This window comes from Triticum dicoccoides, chromosome 1B (assembly GCF_002162155.2).
Source record: "Triticum dicoccoides isolate Atlit2015 ecotype Zavitan chromosome 1B, WEW_v2.0, whole genome shotgun sequence".
Classification (NCBI taxonomy): domain Eukaryota; kingdom Viridiplantae; phylum Streptophyta; class Magnoliopsida; order Poales; family Poaceae; genus Triticum; species Triticum dicoccoides.
The window spans coordinates 479,902,307-479,920,475 of record NC_041381.1 but is presented as its reverse complement, the minus strand read 5'-3'; the positions used below and the strand labels follow the sequence as shown (position 1 = coordinate 479,920,475).

At 46.0% G+C, this 18,169-nt stretch overlaps 2 protein-coding genes across 2 annotated transcripts; one reads left to right on the top strand and one right to left on the bottom strand.

The window, feature by feature from the left end:
- Positions 1-1,620: 1,620 nt before the first annotated feature.
- LOC119342807 (probable manganese-transporting ATPase PDR2) lies at positions 1,621-13,648 on the top strand. The gene is made up of 22 exons (XM_037614168.1): positions 1,621-1,776; positions 1,863-2,146; positions 2,249-2,341; positions 2,422-2,624; positions 3,767-3,839; positions 3,917-4,089; positions 4,168-4,333; positions 5,086-5,190; positions 5,275-5,385; positions 5,466-5,552; positions 5,666-5,848; positions 5,921-5,971; positions 6,049-6,174; positions 6,272-6,351; positions 7,275-7,383; positions 7,620-7,748; positions 8,057-8,122; positions 8,210-8,281; positions 8,483-8,631; positions 9,437-9,548; positions 9,623-9,739; positions 12,242-13,648. The coding sequence occupies exons 2-22, from the start codon at positions 1,898-1,900 to the stop codon at positions 13,310-13,312; spliced, it is 3,525 nt and encodes a 1,174-aa protein (XP_037470065.1). The 5' UTR covers positions 1,621-1,776; positions 1,863-1,897; the 3' UTR covers positions 13,313-13,648.
- A 617-nt stretch (positions 13,649-14,265) lies between these two features.
- LOC119350496 lies at positions 14,266-17,579 on the bottom strand. Its single transcript, XM_037618304.1, has 2 exons — positions 17,466-17,579; positions 14,266-16,661 (listed from the first exon to the last, which is right to left on the bottom strand). Exons 1-2 carry the CDS (start codon positions 17,577-17,579, stop codon positions 14,415-14,417), a joined length of 2,361 nt encoding a protein of 786 aa, XP_037474201.1. The 3' UTR covers positions 14,266-14,414.
- Positions 17,580-18,169: the final 590 nt, after the last annotated feature.

Here is an 18,169-nt window from a genome sequence, read left to right as displayed (position 1 = left end):
AAGATGATTTGGGCATATGAGAGTGCCATAAAAATTTCATGTCATTTGGCTAAGCCAAAATGGTACTTTCTTCATACAACACCTCTCTGGACAGAATTTTAGGAAAAATCCTGAGGAAAAATGGCTAGATGAAATGAGCCCAAATTTTGTGGAGATAGGTTATATAGGTAGGAGAAGGCTCAAGAAATTTTTCAGCCATAATGGAGCAATATAAAATATACTTGCTTCACTAACTGAAAATTTGGACAGAAACAAAGAATTGATCCTGGTCTCTTATAGATCAATGTAATGAGATGAAGCTTCGAGGTTTTGGGTTTTAGTCCCGACCCCGGTTCAGAACCGGGTCTAAAGTCCCTCTGGAACTGGGACTAGTTCACCGTTTTCTACTAGTGCATGCACACGAGAGGAGTGTCAAGTAGTATACCATCCTCGATGGGGTCAAGTGAACACGTGTAAAGGAGATGATTCACCTTTGTATACGTGAAGTAGATGTCGCACGTGTCACTTGCCAAATGGACTCTTGACATGGTGATATCTGTAGGATGCTCCGCATCATGCTGAGTGTTCTCCATTCATCAATGGTAGAGATCTTTTTGGGGTATGTGCAAAGTCCGTCTCCAGTGATCACATGACATATGTATTCCACTTTATTGGTCGTATGGATGGCGAGACCTTCGGTTGATGCGGGCCAGGGCGCGACTTCGGCTTTAGATATGGACGTCTTCCCCTCGCTGCTGATTTGGCGAGTCCCACCAACTTGGCTTGCTCCGTCGGGGGGCGTCGTTTCTTCATTGGGTGGGTGCTAGTGACAGGAACGCAAGACAGGAGAAATCCCAAGTCAGCCTTGCTGGCTTCGACCTAGACGATGCCTGCGGGCGCCGCTCACCTTTGTAGAGCGCGCCCGCCAAGTCTACTTCCCTCTTCCCCTCTGCCTCCCGGGTGAAAACCCAACTTGCCTTTTCATCTAAAAAACCTATCACATGAGTGCGTAACACATTCATAAAATTATTTTTGTTAATGGCTTTGTTGAATTTAAAATCAGGCTCTTCTTGAGCCTTCCATCTAAAAAAATATCATGAGTGCGTAACACATTCATAATTTTTGTGGTCACATCCCATCAGTCAATGGCCAAAAACTCCCTGAAGAATATCGCATGCAATCGAAGTATACTTTTGTATGCCGGTGATAGATTTTCGATGACCAATTCTTGCTCTTCTACGAACCTGTGTAAAAAGAATGTCACATAAATTTGCGAAGGAATGAATAATTTTGCACCCTCAACCATATTTCAAACGGATTATATTCAGAAAATTGACACTGCTTACAAAATGCCATCTTACACTTAAAAATGGATTATATATACACACTCCGTCCGAAAATACTTCTCATCAAAATGGATAAAATACTTGTCATCAAAATGGACGGAGGAAGTACTTATATGATTTTGATTTTCCTGTATAAACTTTGTCTTTTGCTAAGTAGACACAAAATCAGACCTCTTTAGCTTTAGCTTTGCCTGATTGCCTCTCTTTATGGAGTAAGTAGCATGGAAACGTGGGAGAAAGAAAAAGTCACTCGTGAGAATTCAGATCGCCGTGACCCCGTGAGATTCCGCACCGTAAAACTGCTAGCAAACGGCCCTCCGAGGGGTAGAGGACGAGACAACAGAGCACACCACCGCAGCAGCAGCGGCGGCGGAAAAACCCTCGCGCGTCGGCCGCCCGTACGGCCACCGACGCCCCCCGCCGCCGATCCGATCCCATCGAAACCGAGCTGGTAAACCCCTCCAAACTCCCGCCCGCCGCCCCCTTCTCCGACTCGCATCGAGACCCGATCTGAGCAACCCCCCGGCGACCCCGCAGGTCTCCCCTCCGATCCGGGCGGTCGTGGCGCCGACATGGCGCGGTTCGAGGTGAACGGCAAGTCGGTGGAGGGCGTGGACCTGCTGCGGCGGCGCCACTGGACGGCGCGCCTCGACTTCTGGCCCTTCCTCGCGCTCTACGCGCTCTGGCTGCTGCTCGCCGTCCCGGCGCTGGACTTCACCGACGCCCTGGTCATCCTCGGCGTGCTCTCCGCCTCCCACATCCTTGCGTTCCTCTTCACCGCTTGGTCCGTCGACTTCCGGGCGTTCGTCGGGCACTCCAAGGCGAGACACCACCTCTCGCCCCCCACATAATCAACATTATCCACATCTCTTGGGTGCGCAGTCTATATAGGGTTAAACATCTTACACTTGCTTACGTTGCAGGTTAAGGATATCCATGCGGCGAACGCGTGCAAAGTAATCCCGGCGAAGTTCCTCGGGTCGAAAGAGATTGTGCCTCTGCATATACAGAAAACTGTGAGTTAGTTCTGGTTTTGCTGTGAACTGGTAGTGTTTTTGATGTTTGGTCACTGATTATGGTTTGGGTGGCTGTTCAGGTTGCCTCGTCGTCGACGTCAGGTGAGACAGAGGAGATCTACTTTGATTTCCGGAAGCAGAGATTCTTTTATTCGGCAGAGAAGGATAACTTTTTCAAGCTCCGTTACCCGACAAAGGACTTATTTGGGCACTATATCAAGGGCACCGGGTATGGAACAGAGGCCAAGATTAACACTGCTATGGACAAGTGGGGGAGAAACATGTAAGCTGCTGTTTTGCTCCCTGTTTGTACAGTCTTTCAGTAGTTGAGGTAGAGGACTGTAAATTGATCACTTATCATAGTTGTTGATATAGATGGCATGATCATGAACTGTAGCTTCCGCTTGGTTTTCTTTTGTTCTTTATTTCTAGAGTTGCTACATTGTAGTGGAATAGTGCCCTGAAAATGTGCAATTCGATAGGGAACTCCCAAATCGACTCATGTAAAATGTACAGTACATGATATGACAAAGAGATGATATTGGCAGGAAAATGGAGAAATCTTGTTGATATGCTATGTGCCTTCTTATCACACATGCTGACATGCACTCATAGCAGCCTCGTGAATATTACAATGCATAAACCATTAGCGAAATAGAGCCAAAACTATAAATAGTAGCTGAAGGAATTTGGAGCATACATTAATATGTTCACCGCAAATGCGCAACTATATGACGCCCTGCGTTGCTGCTGGAATTGGTTGTAATATATTTTGATGAGATTTTATTGTATGGGCATGAATATTTGGGTTAATAATATGAGAAACCAAAAATACATGTGATTTACTGTATTTGATTATTGTATAGTTGTAAAATATTTATTGAATATAAGTATATAGTATAATAAAATGGAAATGACTTGATACTTTTTGCATGCATGGTTGTATGTTGACTTTGGACCTTTTCCCATGCATGGTTGCATGTTGAGTTGAATCTTTCCCATGAATGGTTTCATGTTAAGGTGTCATGTTTGCATGTTGAGAGAAGTTAGTGGGAATCACCTACTTAGTTATTATATAGGATTCAATTCTCACACATGCAAAATATCGTAAAATGACTTAAATAAGAAATATGTTGCTATTCTGGAACGAATTATGAATATTGAATGGGTGCAAAACATGTGCCTGTAGTGGCATTTTCTAGGAGAACCTACTGTAAAGTAAACATAAACTATCTGTCTAGGAAAGTTCAAATATTGGCAATGGATGTTGATGCTTGATGCACTTTAATGCGATCAAGGAGAATTTTCTGTATATCAGTAGTTTGCTACAGTGTATTGAATCGAATATCTAGCTTTGCATGCTTAAGCTTTTGTCATACACCTGTTTAGCTATAGTGGCTAATGCCTGTAAATTGTTTCCTCTAGATTTGAGTATCCACAGCCCACATTTCAGAAATTAATGAAGGAGCAATGCATGGAGCCCTTTTTTGTTTTCCAGGTTAGTCTATTTCTCACCTGACCTGCATTTTGCTTATATGTCTTTTCTTTTTCTAACAGTGAGCTCTTACTCGACAGGTTTTTTGTGTTGGCCTTTGGTGTCTGGATGAGTATTGGTACTACAGTTTGTTTACACTTTTCATGCTCTTCCTATTTGAGTCTACTATGGCAAAGAATAGATTGAAGACGTTGACTGAGCTTAGGCGTGTGAAAGTTGATAATCAGATTGTGTTGACTTACCGCTGTGGAAAGTATGCCTCATTCATTTGAATTAGTGCTTACACTGTTCAAGTATATATCACATCCTAATCATGCATTTATTTGTTCAGATGGGTTAAAATCTCAGGCACAGAACTACTACCTGGAGATATTGTGTCAATAGGCCGCTCGCCTAGTGGTGAAGATAGATCTGTACCAGCAGATATGCTATTACTGGCTGGATCTGCCATAGTAAATGAAGCTATTCTTACAGGAGAGTCTACTCCACAGTGGAAGGTTTTCATCTAACCCTCCCTCTTCTGATTGTGCTAATTATATGGCTTCCATTTGTTTGGGGTAATTAGGACTTCCAATCATACTTGTTTTTATAAGATGGAATCATACTCGCTAATTCCATTCTGCAAGTTGTTTCCATTCCTAATTTGGAGTGAAACATTCCTGTTCTGATGTGCCATTCAGACCTTCAACAGATGTTCCTTTTTACAAAGCTGCATGCACACTCCTTTGAATTATACATATACTTACGTTTCTAAGTGTACACCAAACATGCATATATTAGATATAAAATAACAGTTTGCATGTAATATTAATATATGGAAATTGGATTACTTAACAAATACCTTATGCAATCATGCGTGTGAGCAAGGTACAAGGTAGCAATGATAGAGGTAATATCTAAGAAGGGTTTCCAGCCCACCATTTGAGGAGACAATGTGGCTGTAACATAAATGATGGGGTTCAAATATCACCTCTAACTGAATGAGCTGGTATTATTCTCAAAAAAGAAAGAAAGAGCCAATATGTGGTGAAGCAGAACAAAACTTCTTATTTTCCATTTTTCTACCGAAATTTACCTGGCCAAACGATTCTGGTCAGAAAAGTATGCTTCAAAGACAGATAAGTATATTGTGTTAATCCAACTATGACATCTAAGTGCCGTTTTTCCTTTTCTGAGACATGTTTATTTACTACCCCTAGTATTTTGTTCATCTTGCTCTAGCTCTGAATGATCATCTTCTTCTATATAGGTCTCAGTTGCTGGCCGTGGCCCTGACGAAATGTTATCGATAAAGAGAGATAAGAATCATATCCTATTTGGTGGCACGAAGATACTGCAACACACGCCAGATAAGGTAGATGTATCATATATCTGTTATGCTAACGAGAGCTACCCTTAATAGCTTTATAGTATTGTTGACTCCTTTTCTTCTATACAGTCTGTAAATCTTCGGGCGCCTGATGGTGGTTGTGTAGCTTTTGTATTGAGAACTGGATTTGAGACTAGCCAGGGAAAATTGATGAGAACCATCTTATTCTCAACTGAGAGGGTAACTTCCTTTCCTGAATGAAAAGTAATTCTGACTTCTGAGTATGCAAATTTAAAGCTAACATCTGATCTGTGTGACAGGTTACTGCAAATAGCAAGGAAAGTGGGTTGTTTATACTATTTTTGCTATTCTTTGCGATAATTGCATCAGGCTATGTGCTTATGAAGGTAATATCAGATAGCAACACCATCGATAAATTAATTGATCTTTCAGTTGCATACTATCTTTTTAAATCATGTACTTTCTTTTATCGTTGAAGTGTCTGTGTATTCATATATAGGGACTGGAGGATCCCACAAGAAGCAGATATAAACTTTTTTTAAGTTGTTCACTGATTCTTACTTCTGTGATTCCTCCTGAACTGCCAATGGAGCTGTCCATAGCAGTTAATACATCTTTAATTGCTTTAGTAAGGCGTGGCATTTTCTGCACAGAACCATTCAGAATACCATTTGCTGGGAAGGTTAGTAAGAGAACCATGTTATGCTCCTCTTTCTTCTTTCTGTACAAGCTCTTACAAGTTCTCTCCTACCAGGTTGACATATGCTGCTTCGATAAGACTGGAACATTGACATCGGATGATATGGTGAACTATGATGTTCTTGTCAATAAAAAAAAAACATTTGGTTGGAGGTTTGTTAACAAATGAACCCCATATTTCAGGAGTTCCAAGGAGTTGTCACTTTGGAAAGCGACGCAGAATTAATATCTGACGCAAATAAGTTGCCTCTCCGCATTCAAGAAGTGCTTTCCAGCTGCCATGCATTGGTATTTGTGGACAACAAACTGGTATGTGTTGTGTGATAAGCACCAATAACTGTCTACATGAAGCATAATCAAAGAAGTTTGCATGCCTTTCTAAATGGTATATTCCATTTTGTTAAAGGTTGGTGACCCCCTTGAAAAAGCTGCAATAAAAGGCATAGACTGGATCTACACCTCTGATGAGAAAGCCATGTCTAGGAGGTAAGCTATCATCTCTTGTTGTGCCTATATAATTATGTCAGCAGTTGCACACTTGATTAAGTTGTTAGAGAGATATATGTATTGTACTAGGTTTCTTGTAGCACCTTTTTTGTATTTATTGATTCCTAGTTTATGTCCTCTACTTGTGTATATATGGCCCTAGAGCCTTGGCAATAGATCAAGTTTGCTGCCCCCATAACATGGTATCAAGGGCGCCTATTAGGGCTTCGATTTTTTTTATGAAGATGATAGGTGTTCTTTTATCCCATCAAACAAATTGAAATTATTGAAGTTTCCCTGTTTGTAATTCAAGTAGTCTCGAGTCCTACTCCTTTCATTTCACTGTAATTGTCCCCCGCCTCAGGAGAATCTGTTTCAAATTATCTCCCTGCTGAAGAAATCAAGTTTAGTGATTGCTGTGGTTCCACTCACCCTTGCTTAAATGATTTTAAAAAAGGTTAGTAGGTTTTTAGTCTGAATATCGGTAGGGGCAATGCATTGGCCATTTCGCATTAACTCTCTCTCAGACTTGGTGCTTCATTGTCTGGCGCTGCATGGTGAGCTGTGGACAGTTATAGTAGAACAGGGGAGTATTACTACTTCATGGGACAATTTTTACTCATGAATCATGATTGTATTTTGCAATGCAAACATTGAATCAGTTGGATCTTTGATTGATTAATACTTTTTTGATACCTTGGTCAACACCAGCGAGAAATTTCTTGTTGTATATGTGGTAAAGGTGTGGTACACCCCATCTTGAGTTCTTAACTATCTTACCTCTGATTATAGACTTATAATAACATGCTGCCAACAATTACTATCATTTCCCTTTTCTGAACTCAGTCCAGTAATATCATGAGGAGTTATTATATATTTTACTTGGATATTAAAAGATTTTAGCTGACTAGTCTTCGTTGCAGGCCTGGTGGCCAACCTGTACAGATTGTACACAGATATCACTTTGCTTCTCATTTGAAGAGAATGTCTGTTATTGTCCGTATCCAGGAGAAATTTTATGCTTTCATAAAGGTAAGGTTACCATAGTCTAAATGAAATTATCGATCCGGTTCTTAAACACTTGGGATTGTTCAGAAACTGCTTCTTCAGGCCTTGTTCAGAATCTGTGGCCCATCAGAGCAGGCCTGTCTAAGCTGTTTTTCTGGTCGTGATCCTCATAACTTTAACTCTTTCCATCTTTTGTTTTGTTGACCTTTTCCAGTTAACTGTTAGGAATATCACCTTTTTATTTTTTTTGTGGTTTCCAGGGTGCACCGGAGACCATTCAGGAGAGGTTAGTTGATCTACCTGCTGCATATGTGGAAACATACAAAAAATACACGCGTCAGGGCTCCCGGGTCTTGTCTCTTGCATACAAACTGCTTCCGGAGATGCCTGTAAGTTCTCATTGAAGTATAATGGTTCCTTTATTTTGTTATTAGTACTATTGTTAGTCTAAATTTCCCAAGCCATTAGATAACATAGCATTTTAATTAAAGATCAAGGAGCAACACTTTCTTTTCAACCTTTCTTTATTTGTTGTGTAAGAACATAGTTGCAAGTTGTTTTCCTTCAGTGTAAGTAATATTAGACCTGAGCATTCTCAAGTAGTTGCATTTTATTCTTAGTTGATATCATTTTGTTTGAATTTTACTAGAAGTTTATCTGGTACGAGTCGTTTGACCTCGTGGTATTTGAATAACAGGTTAGTGAAGCTAGAAGTCTGGAAAGGGATCTAGTGGAGAGTGACTTAATTTTTGCTGGTTTTGCGGTAACTAACCCTGAAATAGTGAAATTATGCTCCAATGACTTATTTGAAGATTTTTAAATGGTTTTCTTGGGTCTTTTTTGCAACCAGGTCTTCAACTGTCCTATAAGGAGTGATTCTGCTGCTGTCTTGCTCGAACTGGAACAATCTTCCCATGACTTGGTATATCCTCCCATTCTTGAAACTTACTTGTCATTCTGTATGCTTACTTAAACACTTCCTGGGCGAAGTGTTTTTACACCAGTAATATGACCAAAGCTTCGGTACCTATTGATTTATCAGTAGCAATAACCTGTGAATAATTACAATGAAACTTTTCTGTTTTGTTTGATTAAAGTGCTCATCACCTCCATGATGTATTAGGTTATGATCACCGGGGACCAAGCTTTGACTGCTTGTCATGTTGCTAGCCAAGTGAATATCTGTTCGAAGCCGGTTCTAATTTTAACACGGATGAAGACTAGTGGATTCGAGTGGGTTTCCCCTGATGAAACTGATAGAGTTCCATACAGGTAACAATTTATATGCATTGGGTTGTGCTATGATGAGCGCTTAGTGTTTGTACTAAGCTTTTCTGTAATTTTAAATTAGTACCCTGGCAAAGATTCTTGCTGTTCAGGGCTATCATGTCTATTTTTTTTCCATGGGAAAAGAAAGATGTTTACACATTGGTGTTAGGAGACATTTTTTTTTATTTGCTAGAAAAATGGAAAAGGAAGATCTGCTGGATTTCCCTATTAGCATGTGCATTCCAAACTTCTCCTCCCCCCACTGCACATGTAAATGGGGACTATGTAACTATGACTTCGGGCCTGTTCGGCTACCCACCAGCTCAGCGGAATTACAGGATCTGCGGAGAACCTATTTTCCAGCTCCACTATTTTAGCCTGCAGCTCCGCGAGCTGAGTCTGGAGCGGAGGGACTCCGAACACTCCCTTCATCTATTGGGAAAAGAAAGATGTTTACACATTGGTGTTAGGAGACATTTTTTTTATTTGCTAGAAAAATGGAAAAGGAAGATCTGCTGGATTTCCCTATTAGCATGTGCATTCCAAACTTCTCCTCCCCCCACTGCACATGTAAATGGGGACTATGTAACTATGACTTCGGGCCTGTTCGGCTACCCACCAGCTCAGCGGAATTACAGGATCTGCGGAGCACCTATTTTCCAGCTCCACTATTTTAGCCTGCAGCTCCGCGAGCTGAGTCTGGAGCGGAGGGACTCCGAACAATCCCTTCATCTATGCTATCGCGAGAACTATGTAAACATATCTTGTTTGGTGACATTTCTAATATCTTGCATTATTGTTTTTGTAGAGCTGAGGAGGTTAAAGAATTATCAGAATCACATGATCTTTGCATTAGTGGGGACTGCTTTGAAATGCTACAAAGGACCGATGCTGTTGTCCAAGTCATTCCTCATGTGAAGGTAAGTGAGAACATATTGTAGACCTTCTCAAACTATGAAGGCCCTGATTTACATTATAAGTGTCGTTGTTTCAGGTTTTTGCGCGCGTTGCTCCAGAACAGAAAGAACTTGTACTGACAACATTTAAGACTGTTGGGAGGATGACACTGATGTGTGGAGATGGAACCAATGATGTTGGCGCACTGAAACAGGTCTGTACCTGGCTCATATCATGGTTTAATCCGCTCTTTTTTCTCATAATTATTCAATGTTATGATTGTGCTCATTACGCACACAATGACACAAACAGTTGTTAGTCATGCACTCATGCCAGGGATTGACTTGATCTCAAACATGTATGGCGGGTTCGATGTGATATTCTTCTTACGACATTGCCCTTTATGTATATATTCTCTATGATTCTTAGAAAGGAAGCCGAATGAAACTCATGCTAATGATTGACTTGATCTTGAACTTGTTTGGCAACTTCGGTCTGATATTTCTCACTACAACTTTGTCTTCTATTTACATATGCTCATTCCACAGAAACAGTTACCCATTTGGTTAATTCAGATTATTTGCTAAAAATCTGTTTTGCCTCTACAATATGGAAGCCAAATTGTTTGTTTTGGTTGTCTCGGTTAGCCGAAGTTAACAAAAATAAAAATTATGACCAAGAAGGTACAGATTGGAGATCTGGAAATCGATTTCAATCGCCCCATCACCCAACTGCATACAAGAATGAAACCAGAGAAGAAGGCCGCAGATATAGAAGAGAAAAACACAATAACTCTGCATTAGATCTTTTGCCTGCACTTCTGAGAATGAGTAGGCCTTAGCTCATGCTCTGTTTTTGCTGTGGTCATCTCTGGTGTTCGTGCATTTATGCAAAGATGCAATCCAGCCACCTATTTTTATGGCTATAGCCATTCACTTCACCAGTTTGCCTGCCGTCCCGCAGTGGAGAGAACTCAGACGTAGGGTAGTAAGCTCCTATGGAGCAGCTTATGGGCACATCATTCCACAAAGATGGTTGGAAGACGTTATACAAGGAGTCCACTGTGCAATGGTTGGAGAAGAAAGTATTAGTTGTAAGTTAGCGTCTTGGTAATACTTTTATGGAAAACGTTTAACATAAACCGGATGATTTTCTGTCCTTGTAAGCCGTCTGCTACGCGTGCCACGTGCCCCATCAGCCCACGCTCTTCCTCCCACAGCTTATCCCTTCCTGGCGCTTCTCGTCCACTCGCCACTCAACTCATCTTGTTCCTTCGCTTTTCCCCTCCACCTGCTACTGAAAGGAAGAGGCGGCGCTGGCCAAATCCACATCACTGCGTTCTGCATGGTGAAGCTCCCACCCGGGGGGACTGCAACGGCGGCCGCCGGTGCCGCAGACGACGGAGCATCCACCATCGCGGCCACATCATGCCGCATTGCAGCAACCCCCGTCGTCATCGTGCTGTGTAGCAGCATCCGTCCGTCACCGTCGTGTGCTTTGTCGCGGCAACCGCGTCGCCGTCGCGCTGAGATGGAGTACCAACAAGCGGTGGGGCGCTGCAGTGCAACTCCGCCGGCGGGGTGCTGCGGTGGAGTCCGCCGTGCCGGTGCGGGCTGCAGCGAAACATCGTCGGTGGCGTCGGGTGCTGCGATGGAGCATCGATGGACCACCTCCGTGCCAACGTCAGCGTTGCAGTGAAGCATCGCCGGCAATGGCGGGTGCTGTAACGGAGTTGCATTGGAGCACCGTCGGCTTGCAATGGAGCGCGTCCGGGGTGATTGGAGCTCCGCCGCGTCTATAATGGAGTTCCGCCGCGGTTGAAATGGAGCACAGCTGGGACTGCAATGGAGCTTCGCTTGGCTTGCAATGGAGCCCTGCCATGGCTGCAATGAAGCTTCGTCGGAGACGTCGTCAATGCAGCGTCAATGCTTTTTTGTGCTTGGTGTTGCCACGGCCATGGCTGCAATGGAGCAGGCCGGTGCTCCTGGAGCACCCCCGGCGCTGCAATGGAGCGCTGCCAGTGATGCAGCAGTCGGTGGCGGCTCTTGGAGATGTGTTGTTGCGCGCGCAGACGGCCCCGGTGCCACGGCGGGTGCTGCGTTGGTCTGATGAAAGGGGAGCAGAGGAGGAAGAGTGAGGTGGGGCTGTATTGCTACGGCGGGTGCTGCGTTGGTCTGATGAAAGGGGAGCAGAGGAGGAAGACGTGAGGTGGGGCTGTATTGCTTGGATCGAACGGCCACCCAGCGCTAGGTCGGATGGCTACCCAGGCGGATGATTTCTTAGAGAAATCATCCGGCTGATTCGTAGCATCCACCTACTTTTATTGTCTGATAAGCTTGTAAAATTGAACCGAACTTCTTGCACTTGTTTTAATTAGTGGGGTATGAGAAGCATAACATATTGAACATATGTAGCAAGTTTGAGCCACATACGCATGTCCATGTATTGTTTTTATGCAGGCTGGACCTATATTTGCCTGGCATTTGGTTCCATTTTGCCAATATTCTGAAATATAGTTGTTCTGCAACCTTATTCTGAATATAGTTGTTCTGCGACCTTCGCTGTAGGACACTCAAAGGTTACTTGATAAATTTCTTGACCTGGGCAGTTCTATCTACTGTTTTGTTATTGTTTCTGTTTGAGTGTTACCAATGGAAGATAGGTATATGTTATACACCTTATGACAATATATTGATGTGAAATTCTTAATTTTCAGGCACATGTTGGCATAGCTCTGTTAAATGCTGAACCGGTGCAGAAAGCTGGCTCGAAATCTCAGTCATCCAAACTTGAAAGCAAATCAGGGAAGCTGAAAAAACCGAAACCTGCTAACGAGTCATCATCACAATTGGTTCCACCAGCTAGCAGTTCCGCTAAAGCACCCAGCAGCCGCCCCTTGACTGCTGCTGAGAAACAGCGCGAAAAGCTGCAGAAGATGTTAGATGAAATGAATGATGAAAGTGATGGCCGCTCAGCACCTATTGTAAAGCTTGGGGATGCATCCATGGCCTCACCTTTCACAGCAAAGCATGCCTCTGTTGCCCCCACGCTTGATATCATCCGCCAGGGGCGAAGCACCCTAGTCACTACACTCCAAATGTTCAAGATTCTTGGACTCAACTGCCTTGCGACAGCATACGTTCTCAGTGTAATGTACTTGGATGGTGTGAAACTGGGTGATGTTCAAGCTACAATCAGTGGTGTCTTCACGGCGGCATTCTTCCTCTTCATCTCCCATGCTCGCCCACTTCAAGCACTGTCTGCAGAGCGCCCTCATCCTAACATCTTTTGTGCATACGTTTTCCTTTCCATTCTCGGCCAGTTTGCAATGCACTTGTTCTTCTTGATGTCAGCTGTCAACTTAGCATCCAAGTATATGCCAGAGGAATGCATTGAGCCTGATTCAGAGTTCCATCCAAACCTCGTCAACACAGTTTCATACATGGTGAACATGATGATCCAGGTCGCAACCTTTGCAGTGAACTACATGGGCCACCCTTTTAACCAGAGTATATCAGAGAACAAGCCATTCAAGTATGCTCTCTATTCAGCTGTTGTTTTCTTCACGGTAATCACATCGGATATGTTCAGGGATCTGAACGACTACATGAAGCTTGAGCCCTTGCCTGAAGGAATGAGGGGCAAACTGCTGCTTTGGGCTATGCTTATGTTTTGCGGTTGCTATGGATGGGAGCGCTTCTTGCGATGGGCGTTCCCAGGCAAGATGCCAGCATGGGAGAAGCGCCAGAAACAGGCAGTTGCAAACCTAGACAAGAAGCAGGCATAGGATCTTGCATTCTTTTTTCCATCACTGTTTGATTCTTCACCCTCCGCTGGCCAAGGCAGCGATCTTGTCACTAGTAAACTGATGGCATAGTCGCACTCTAATGTGTAGTTTAGGAGAATTTTGTCAGACTCTTGAGCCCTATTTGTAGGAGGATATAGGGTTGATACCTACTCAACATACATGCCTGGTATGGAGGGTCAGAATTTTCAGTTTCCATACCTTGTGCTAATGATGACATGAATATGCATGAACATACCATTGAGGACACACCGACACAGTATGATTTATGAGTCATCTGTCTGCTGTTATAAGTTAATCCTATTTGATATTGCAGTCTCTCGAGGACCTGCTACCCGAACGGTTCCGCCGTTCCATTGGCTTGCCATCTGGAATTACTTGCATACATAAACTTTGTTCTTGTGGAAGTGTATATGATGTGCAATTTTTCCATTTGGCAGGTATACTTTGGTTTGGTCGATACGGTCTTTTAAAGTATTATACTGCGTAGAAGTTTTTCCACATGGTAAAATTGGACGAATCACTGCCACTCTGTCCTGGTTTATTAGTCTCCTTGTATTCCATGCCAAAATTTGACCTTAAATTTAACTAATAAAATATTAATGTGTCATAAAAAAAAATATAATTGGAAACTATGTTTAAATATGAATTAATGATATAATTTTTGGTGACATTCATTAATATTTTATTAGTTAAATCTCTAGTTAAAAATTGACACAAAATACAAAGAGGACTTATAAACCAGGATGTAGGTAGTAGTATTTGGTCGGTAGAGTAATTTGGACGAATCGCTCTCACTGTTCAGTTTGTCGCTGATCCTAAGACAAATGCTACAACTAATTGGATTACGAGAGTAAATACCAATTGATTGTGTGGCCTTACAAAGGAAGCGTAGTATAAAAGAATTGAATAAAAAAGCTTTGAGAAATATTGGATGACCGAATTTTAATTGAAAATCTCAATTAAATGTGAGCTCTAAACTAGGGAGCTTAGTGTTATATAGGACATAGCAGAAAAGTGTGAACAAATAGCTAGCAACTGAACGCATCTTAGACCCTGGTTAAGGCGCAAAACGAACTTTGCGCTAGTTGTGTACGATGAGCTTGGCCCTGGCATGTCCGGCCTCGACCCTGTACTGGTCACCAATGCCGAAGTGCGCCATAAGCAGCCACAGCACCGTGAGCAGCTCCCCGCCCTGGCTGAGCTGCTTGGCGTGGAAGTTGCCCCTGCACTTACCCGCCGCGTAGCACATCATCTCCACCCACACCCCGGCCACCAGCCTCCACCGCTTCCTAGCCTCCATCCCGCGCAGCTGCTCTGCCAGCCGGCACGCGTCGAACAGCACCGACTTGCTCCGGTCCCCCTTCACCTTCCGCGGGTCGATATCCGCCTTCACTGCCGCCAGCGCGCTCGCGCCCTGCCGCTCCTCCGCCCGGGCCTCGCCTCCCCGCAGCCGCACGAAGAAGTTCTTGGCCTCCGCGCAGGTGTCGCCGAACCGGATCTGCCCAATGCTCGCCGTCAGCATGAACGGCCGCATCACCAGCAGGAACAGCATGTAATTTGCCATCTCCCTGCTCGCCGCCGGCAGCCTGGACCCGCTGTTTATGTCGCCCTCGTCCGCGGACCCGCCGGCGCCGGCGGGGGCAAGATCTGAGGACGTTTGGTTATCGTCGTCGTAGAAGCAGAGGTCGGTCGCGATGTGCCAGAGGAGGATGCTCTCGTCGAACTCGACCTCATCGACGCTCCACCGGAGCTCCTGGTAGCACCCCTTGCGCTGCAGAATCCACTGCCCGCGGTGATCCCCGAACCGCCGGTAGCTCATTGGATCCATCGTGCTGTTCGCCTTGTCTTTGAGCTGCTTGAAGATGAGCTGCTTGAGCACCAGGGACACGCCGATGTGCTTCGTGTACCATAAGCTGTCCCACGCTGTCTTGACGCGGATGTTGTAATCCCACTCGAGACTCTCCAGCACTCTCGTCAACCATGTGGACTTGTCCTTGAGGCAGTAGCTGAGGAGATTGTACTGGGCCATCTGGTTCGACCACCGTGGCCTCGCCTCCGGCATGAAATACTTGACGGCCTGGAAGACCACTCTGCTCGCCGCCGGGGGGCATTTGCGCAACTTCCGCAGGTCGGCGTAGCTCCAGGAGGAGATGGCCATCAGGATGATGCCGTAAATCTCCAAGAAAATGGCACCAACAAGGAGGACGTAAGTGACGGCAACGTCGGCCTCCTTGTAGCGTCCCTTGCCAGCCTTGGAGAAGACGAGGAGCGACAGGATGGGCGCGGCCAGGGTGAAAACGCGGAGGTAGCGGCCCGAGGGGCAGTGTATGACGGGCGACTTGGAGTGGAGCGACTCATACATGAGCTGGAGCTCGATCTCGACGACCTTGTAGGCCTGGTCGCGCTTCAGGCGGCGGAAGAAGGCGAGGCTGTCGGTGCGGTCCTGGAAGCTGAGGATGAGGTCGACGAAAAGGCGGCGGAAGGTGTGGAAGAACATGTGCGCCTTGATGACAAGCTCGTCGTACTCCATCGGCTCCTCCGGGACGTGGACGTCGTCTACGGGCAGCCGCTCGGGGACGATGACGATCTCGGCGCGCAGGCCGGCATCCTTGCTGGAGTGGTACTCCTCTATGAGCTGCGCGTAGTTGGGTCCTGGGTCTGGGCGTGTGAGCATGGAGCTGCGGAGGCTGCTCATGCTGGCCGATTTGAGCGCCCAGGTGCGCTTGGCATACTTGAGGACGCCAGAGGCGAACATGACGACGGCCGGAGCGACGAGGCTCGCGGCGGAAGGGCAGGACTTCCAGTAGACGTACAGCGCGAGGCCGACCTGGGTGACGAGGCTGAGGAGGTGGCGGAGCCAGAGCTCGTTGTCCTCGATGGCGAAGGCGGTGATTGTGTCCTGGCCGCCGAGGTGGAGGATGAGGAAGGGCGCCCACAAAAGGAGGAGGTGCAAGCCGTCCTCCCCGTCGGTGTGGTGGCATAGCTTCTGGCTCCGAGATAGGGAGCCGAGCGTGTAGATGGCGATGGAATCGGCGAGCAGGTAGGCGAGCCAGAGCAGGAAGTGCAGCCAGGACGCCACGATGCGCTTGCGGAGGCCGCCGGTGAAGAGGAGGAACACCTGCAGGGAGAGGCTGCCGAGGAGTAGCACCCGGATCTCCCACTCTCCCCACAGACTCCAAAGGCTCGTCATCGATCGGCAGCGGTGGCGGCCGCCGGTCGAGAGGAAGACGCCTCGAGCTTGACTCGGCAGCAAATCACCGTTGACGCGAAGGGATGATGCTTTCAGAGTACCCACAGTGTGCTCTTTTCTCGCCCTCTGAACCTGCCTCTAGAGACTTGGAAGTCGACGCCATACAGGGGTCGTCTCCAAAGAAAAGTGGTAGGCATAGCCTCAAGGCAAGAGCCCGCCTTCAAGTTTCTCTCATTAAAATAACGGATTTGTGTCTTCACTTTTTTCCTTCCGAAAAAGCACTTATATAGTTATATTACTCACGTAGCAATGCTACAGTTAGTTTCATAGAGTTTAAGAGCAACGCTAGACCCCCAAAAAGGCCCCGACCCGCAAAATAACCGTCTAAATGCAGGTCGGCGATGGAAATCCCGTCCGAACAGACCCCGCAAACGCGACTGGCCCGCAAATTTTTTTGAAGGGCGCGACAAAAACTTGGCCCCAACCCGCGTATTCGCGGGTTTCCGCCTCGCCCCTACGGTGCCCGGTATCGTAGTGAAACAGTTGGCGGGAGGAACATTTCAACTCGCGCCCCTTTCCCCACCTCCTTCCGCGTCGCCCGCCACAGGTTCCGCCTGTCCACTGCCGCCGATTCCGGCCAAATATGCGGGCGGAATTGCGCCGCCGGGGCGTTCCTCACCCTCCACCACCGCTAGGCTGCACCACCCCACCGGATCCGGCGAGAAGAGCCGCCCCTCGTCGTTGTCGCCGCCGGGGATCGACCACCCTCGAGCCGCCCTTCATCGCCGCCGGTTAGTGTTTTTTTGTGCTTCGTGTCGAGTGGTCCGCAAAGTTGGTTGACGCGGCGTGCGCTTCTTGTTCATGTGGATGGAATTGAGCCCGTGCGAGAAGTTTTTGCTCTCCGATTCGGACGACTCACATGTTGAGATGATGCTCTCCAACTTTCGGCAGCAGACATTGGTGATGGCTCTTGCCGTCAAGGAGCACGAAGACGAGAACCGAAAGAGGCGGCATGGATCGACCGTCGGGCGTCTTTGCATTCCTCGGAATCGCCATCTCGGGAACGAGATGTTGATGCAAGACTATTTCACGAAGAATCCAACGTATCCACCGCACCTCTTCCGGAGAAGGTACCGAATGCGCCGATCCCTCTTTGTGAAAATTGTTCAAGCTTGCGAGGCAAATTGTCGGTATTTTACTCAACGAAGAAATGCTGCGGGCTTGAAGGGATTTAATGCATACCAAAAAATCTCGGCAGCTATGCGGGTGATTACATATGGCGTTCCAGCTGACTATGCCGATGAGTATCTTCGCATTGGTGAAGATACTACAATTAAGTCAGTGCGTAGATTTGCCAAAATGATCATCCGTGTCTTTGGTCCCAAATATCTTCGGGTACCGAACGAGGATGACACAAAGAAATTGATGGCATCTAATGAGAGGAGAGGTTGGCCTGGCATGTTAGGTAGCATTAATTGTATGCATTCGACATGAAAAAATTGCCCGAAGGCATGACAGGGAATGTATTATGGCAAGTCTCTGATGCAACAATTGTGCTAGAGGCCGTAGCATCCGAGGATTTATGGATTTGGCATTGCTTCTTTGGTATGCCGGGCACTCTCGATGATATCAATGTGTTGCAACGG

Bases quoted from the DNA above. Each gene is read 5' to 3' on its own strand.
- LOC119342807 (XM_037614168.1), top strand. From the start codon at position 1,898: ATGGCGCGGTTCGAGGTGAACGGCAAGTCGGTGGAGGGCGTGGACCTG. The intron at 6,352-7,274 runs GTAAGCTATCAT...TCTTCGTTGCAG, and splicing joins GAGAAAGCCATGTCTAGGAG to GCCTGGTGGCCAACCTGTAC. The intron at 7,384-7,619 runs GTAAGGTTACCA...TGTGGTTTCCAG, and splicing joins AATTTTATGCTTTCATAAAG to GGTGCACCGGAGACCATTCA.
- LOC119350496 (XM_037618304.1), bottom strand. From the start codon at position 17,579: ATGGCGATTCCGAGGAATGCAAAGACGCCCGACGGTCGATCCATGCCG. The intron at 16,662-17,465 runs GTTGGAGAGCAT...CCAAGTCTCTAG, and splicing joins ACCAATGTCTGCTGCCGAAA to AGGCAGGTTCAGAGGGCGAG.